The following is a 6536-nucleotide window of genomic DNA, read 5'->3' as shown; positions in this document are numbered from 1 at the left end:
TAAATCCACAAATGTGATTATACAAAGTCTCCCTAAATCCCCAAATAAAATAGTTAGGCAGAGTCTGCCCATAGTTATACAGTTTGCCCCTGAAACCCCTGGTGTTTTGCACACATAAATAAAATACTCAACTTCAGTCTGGCTTCCTGTGATAGTCTTCAGCAGTGCAGCAAATCTCCCACATGACAGCCCTCTGGTCCTACTATAAGGAAGTCCCGAGTGACGGGGGTTTTTTTAGCTCATATTCCTCCACATCACCCAAGACTATCTTTATAGACAACCTTGGCATGCGATGGATCACTCCGCTGCACTGCGGCTCTGCATCAACAGATCCTGAGTGGGACTGATTGCAGAAGAGTGCAATTGCAAACAGATAAACTGACTTTTATTACACCTGCTGTTTGGTAACACCTATAGGCCCATATGCAATGAAAATTTTCTTCTGACTTTTCTCCAGTAAGATATTTTCACATCTTGTTGTCAATAAAATACATCTTAAGCCACCACCAAGCAAAGACATACTCAAAAGCATTTTTTCACCTACTGTTTGGTACTTTTTCAACCGTAACATTCTGAAATGTTATTTTAAAGAGAAAATGAAAAATTATCTATCTCAGGAGAAAACATTACATGCATATGGGCAGGGCCAGATTTACAGCTCAGGAGCCTATAGCTCTGGCGCCCTAAGCTCCGCCCTCTAACATGTCACACACCCCTAATGCCACACCCCTTTCTCTTATTTGATAAAACCACACAGGGTTATACGGATATTTGGTAATACAGATATTACCAAAGACAAGTAGTGAACACCAAAAATACCAGCGGCAGAAGCCCGGATATAGAGGAGTGGCGGGCTGTCATGTTATTATTAGTGTCAGTATCCTCCAGTCTATCTCGGCTAGATCTGGGCCTCCACCGCTGCCGCTGGTATGAAGGGAGGGAGGGAAAGAAAGGGAAAAATAAACTTTCAGCCACCCGCCTCTCAAAAATGGGCCGCCTGTAGGCACGTGCCTACTTTGTTTAATGGTAAATCCGGCCCTGCATATGGTCCGTAAGCAGTTTCTTTTCTTATTCAGTGCTAAGTTCAAGGAAGTTCTATTTTAACCATGCATTCAGCATTGTGCATACAAAAGTATGCAGCTGTTATTTTTAAACACAAAGCAGCATAAAAGTTTGAATAGTAATTCCCACTTGAAAGAGGGCCAGATCTAAATTCTCAACATAAGAACTATGGTGCGTCTTCAGGCCTAGACAAACAGGACAGTTTAACTGGACGTGCAGTGCGTCACTAGTTTGGGTGAAGCCATAGGCCAGAATGTGGTGCCGATAAGGTAATTTGGGTGCCATGCCCGAGAGTTCGGCGCCCCAATTACATGTACACAGTGCATGAGCTCTTCTGAATATTATTTCTGACTTGCTCTACCTGTATTCTGTCCAGGTACTCGGAGTATAATTAAATAGTGAGATATTAATATTCACCTTTTCCTGGATAGATAAACCACACAGCCTCATAAACAGTCATTCTGCTTGGGGAACTTACACCTGTAGTTTTACTTTTACGAACATAATGACTGATTTATTTGGTTTTCCTTTTTTAAAGTGATGTACAGATTTAAGCAGATTTGATGACACTTGTTTTAGCTTTGGGCTACCAAAAATGAGAACAATTGACTGTGCAGGTGAGTAACTGTAGATTACTATCAAACAGATACAGAACCCCGGACTGCTGGGAGGGAAGGCGTCTACAAACATTAGAATTTCTGATACGTAGAAGGAAACATATAGAAGTAGAAGGCAGCTTATCATCTTGGCTGCTCGAATCCGACCCTGAGCTCGAACACTGAGCTCTCCACTCGCCGCTCTGTCTGAATTGTTGATGACAAGTGACTTGATAATTATTCCATTACAAATGGCCACGAGGATTAATGGAAGAGAGCAGCTCATAAGATTGCAGGGGATCAGGTAAAAAATATTCAGTTTAGGGACAGTTACTATTTCCTCGGTCTGATTGCTTGAGATGTTTACAGCTGGATCATCTCTGTTTAAGTTCCAGGCTGCGGGGATGCCAGTTGCCATTGCCAGGAGAACAGAGACCATTAAAAGCTGCGGAACAAGACTTGCGACTGCAAACTTGATGCGAAGGAGAAATGGATTGGTGAAAATGACAATCTGCAAACAGTAGTTGGCCGAGAGGCAAACTGTGAACCAGAAACTGGAGTAAATGGGAAGGTTCAGCATGACAGTAAACAGAGTGTAGATCTCATCAGAGAAATACAGATCACTGTCAATGAAGCTCAGGAAATCATTCGCCAGCATTAGGAGCTGGAACAGAACATTGCTTGCACTCATTGTAATTAAGATGAGATCGGAGGGGCTGAGCATTTTCCCCATCATTTTATCAATGACGTTCACAGCAATGATGAGGGAATTGGTGAACATGCCCATGATGGTGCTGGTAGCTAATATGGTCATGGAAGCCAGAACAAAGACTGGAACCATTAGAGATGAGTATGCAGACTTTGCCTGGTACGCGGTCAGGTGAATCAGACATAGGTCACTGCAAAACTAATTAGCATCTGCGTCTGCTTCTAAACAGGATGACTGGTATGGTCTGTATTAAGAAAAAAATAAATTAGCGTTTTCAACATAAACTCGTTTAACCATCTGATCTTTTTTTTTTCTTTAAAAAAACATACTAAAATTAGATTAAGAGGAGGTGTCAGCAATACTATCTCGGTAAAAACAATAACACATATATAAGTAGATAAATACTTGCTCTACTTACATAACATATGTATTGCACTGTCCACATTTTGATTTTAGTGATTTTTCTATAGCAAAAAAAAAAAAAAAAAAGAGAAAATCCTTCTTAGGATTCTCCATCTTAAAGAGAATCTGTACTCTAAAATTCTTACAATAAAAAGCATACAATTCTATTCATTATGTTCCCCTGGGTCCCTCTGTGCTGTTTCTGCCACTCCCTGCTGCAATCCTGGCTTGTAATTGCCAGTTTTAGGCAGTGCTTACAAACAAAAGACATGGCTGCTAACCAGAGTGTGATAGGCTGAGAGGAGAGCTTGGAGAGGGTGTGTAAAGCTTCTGCCTATCACAAGCAGTGATTCACATTCCACACATTCCAGCCTGAGCCCGACAGAACCGACAGAGGAAAGAAGATAAGATTTATTACAGAGACAGTGCAACTAGAAAAGGCTGCAGTAAGCCAGACCACATTAGAACAGGTATAGGAACTTATAGGATAGAAGAAATAAGGCTCAACATTTTGTTACAGAGTCTCTTTAACTGTGTCTCTTTTGAAGCCAATCCTTATGTTATTTCCTCCCTGACTCTCCTCTGCCTGATTGTGTATGCATTGCTCGCCCTCTTACCAGTCTTCAAGCACTCCCACCCAGCTCTGCAATAGAAAGTGCACTGTCTCAGTATGAGAAATATTGGCCAATCAGAGAGGAACAGAAGTGTGGGAGGGGAAAACAGGAAGGAAAGAGGCTTCAGCCAATCAGGATGCATAAGTTAAAGGGACTCCAAGCAGTGCAGAAACTATGGAAAGATGCATACCATTTTGAAGCTCTCTTTCTCCTCTTTCCAACGATATATAAACCGCCACCCTAAGCCTTTTAGTTTTCGCTATTTTCGTGATCAAAATCGTGGCGGCCAAGGTGTAGGGCGGTGGTTTATGTGTCGTTAGAAAGAGGAGAAAGAGAGCTTCAAAATGGTATGCATCTTTCCATAGTTGCTTGTATTACACAGGACGACTTTTTCCAGCTGAATGGAGCTGCCGACTTTCGGGAAAAGTCGTTAGCTCAATCTTTCACTTGATTTTAGCCTTTATATTGATTGAAAAGCATGATTTATTAATTATTTCAGTATGATTGTTGATCAATTTACTTTGATTTTTGTTAATTTTACTTCGACCCATGATTGTTTTGTCTAATCAATAGTGCCAGTTCTGTGAAACTGATTCGCAAGATTCTTGCAACCAATTGGAAGTTCACCGAAAATGATGTGAACTTGCAAGCAGTTTATCTCATCCCTCTTATCCTGTGCTTCTTTCAAGAACCACACATGTGCAGAACGCTCATGCATGGCTCATGGTTAAGTTGCACAGCTAACAGAGCCACCAGCAGGTGAACGGAAGGAGCCCAGAGGATGCCGAGAGACCTCACGGACTACGCGGGGCTGGAGGAAGCCCAGATAAGTTCAGTATGGCATTTTTTAGTTCTGTTCAGAGTCCCTTTAAGGCAAAAAAAATCCAAAGCAGGCGGTTTCGGTGCTCTGCGGTGAGTGCCACTACAGTGCTAATGCTATTGTGTCAGTCAGATAATGGCAGTCCGATAAAATCCCTACATCATTTATCTAGTAATTATTTGTAATTTTCCACAATGACTTCTTGTGGTAAAATAAACCACATATGAAGAGCATGTCCCCCTTGTCCTTTGTACAAGCCTAGAGACAAAAAGCTCATCTGCCAACCTTTTGTATTGCCCTCTGATTAGGTCACCCCTTAGCCGTGCAAGCTAAATAAGCCCAGTATGTCCAACCTTCCACCCCCCTGTCAGCCTCCATATCCCTTCTCACTCACGGTCATTTATCTGTGCAAAGGAAGAAACTCACTCTCTAATGGAACCACTGCATGAAATATGAAAATATTTCTGCCTTTATGTTTCATGCTTCATGCCTGGCCTGGTCCATATTCATTGCTCATAATAATCCTAACATTTGTGTAACGCTTTTCTCCTGTTGAACTCCAAAGCGCTCAAGAGCTGCAGCCACTAAGGGCACACTCAAGGGGCCACCCTGCAGTGTTAGGGAGTCTTGCCCAAGACTTCTTACTGAATAGCTACTGATCCTACCCAGGATTACGAACCCTGATCTCCCATGTTATAGGCAGAGCCAGAGCCGGATTAAGACCATGCAGGGCCCCAAGCAGAGCAATAAATTTAGGCCCCTCCCCCAAACCCCCCTGTCAGGAACCGGCCCGCGGCACGCCTGCGTATACGGTTCCCGACTGCGGGTTTGACCAGATTAAGCGGGGAACAGCCTTATTTAAGCTACAAACAAGGCTGGAACCCCTCAAAACACCTCTCACTGCCACCACTAGCGTTGCTAGACACTTCCACTCTGCTGTCGAGTCCTCAGCGCGCACTCCGCGTTTTTCGTATTTGGGTCAGCTTTGCGCTTAGGCCAAATACGGGAACGCCACGCACCCACACACACACACAGTTGCAATCTTACACTGTCGTGAAGCAAAGACCCACTAACAGTCGTTCCGAACGATACTGTTAGCTACTCGCACTGGCGTTGTTCGTACGTTGGGTCAGCTGCGCGCTTAGGCCAACGTATGACAAACGCCCCCACACACAATGCAATTACAATTTCCTACGGTAGTGTTGCTCAAGCGTACAATTAGGCATGAACTTATACACGGTTACACTTCAGTCTCTTCTAGGCTATGAGGGTTAGTTTAGTACGGCAGAAGTCAAACTTATTAAATAATAATTTAATATTCTAGAAAAACATAGAACAGTGCAAAACTGAAGATATACAAAAAGATTACAAAAAAAAACAAGTAAAAATAGTTACAAGATAAAATGTACAAAGATAACACACAAAGCGATTTTGCTTACCAAAATAAAGGGATCCCGATAGAAGAATCGTGGACTTTGGTGTGGACGGACACAGTCTGGCTAGACCAGGAGTTCACTAGCTTGGGCCAGGAGACCGGCTGCCACTACCGTCAGAAGAGAACTGCTTTGAGGTAGCTGTCCCCTGGTTTTTATAATGAAATATTCGCCTCGAGGCTGTAAGCCTGTGTGGACGGGGGGGAAGCTGGATTTAATTACATCCTCAGTCATAATTGGATTTCCAGAGATCCAACATCCACTATAGTCCACACACCCAACAAAAGACTTCCTTAGCCCAATTTCCCCAGGTTACAATGTCTTTACATCAAGAGATTGTTAAATGAGGCTTTTCAACTCCACCAATAATTCAATTTCCACAGGTAGAAAATGGTATCAAAAGGACTTCACCTCTTCAATAATTTCCAGTAGGCTGTCAAATACATTTCAAACATTCAGGTGTCAGCTTCCCCCTGCCCCCAAGACTCTAGCAGGCTTGCCTTGTCCCAATGGCTGACACCAGACTCAAAAGCCATGCCGACCAGCCTATTCTTCCTCAATTGGCAGGTAATTAGCAGTAGACACAGTTTCCCCTGCTGGACAATGGGGCAGAGGTAATGGACATCTACATACAGAATTACATTAGACAGACTTCAGTTTACTCTGGCCAGGTGACCAATTACTCCCAAGCCCAATACACATCTGAGGCATTATTCAGACAACATGGTCTGACCACCTGTATAGGCTTCACAGCAACTGTCTAATTAAGGGTTTCCTCATTAGAAGCAGACAATGATAGGTAATTTACACTTTATACGGAATTCCAGGAAGACTGGCTAACAGACAATCCCATATGTTACAGTCAAAAAATGAAGGAAATATGTTCCTGTTATCCTTAAT

At 42.9% G+C, this 6536-nt stretch overlaps 1 protein-coding gene across 1 annotated transcript; it reads right to left on the bottom strand.

Annotated features, from left to right (window-relative positions):
- Positions 1–1536: 1536 nt before the first annotated feature.
- LOC137529741 (taste receptor type 2 member 40-like) lies at positions 1537–2499 on the bottom strand. The gene has a single exon (XM_068251253.1). The coding sequence runs from the start codon at positions 2497–2499 to the stop codon at positions 1537–1539; it is 963 nt and encodes a 320-aa protein (XP_068107354.1).
- Between the last annotated feature and the right edge of the window lie 4037 nt (positions 2500–6536).

The sequence above is a fragment of the Hyperolius riggenbachi genome, chromosome 1, assembly GCF_040937935.1.
Source record: "Hyperolius riggenbachi isolate aHypRig1 chromosome 1, aHypRig1.pri, whole genome shotgun sequence".
Taxonomy (NCBI): domain Eukaryota; kingdom Metazoa; phylum Chordata; class Amphibia; order Anura; family Hyperoliidae; genus Hyperolius; species Hyperolius riggenbachi.
Note: the sequence above shows the minus strand (reverse complement) of the source record. Positions and strands in the feature narration are given on the sequence as shown.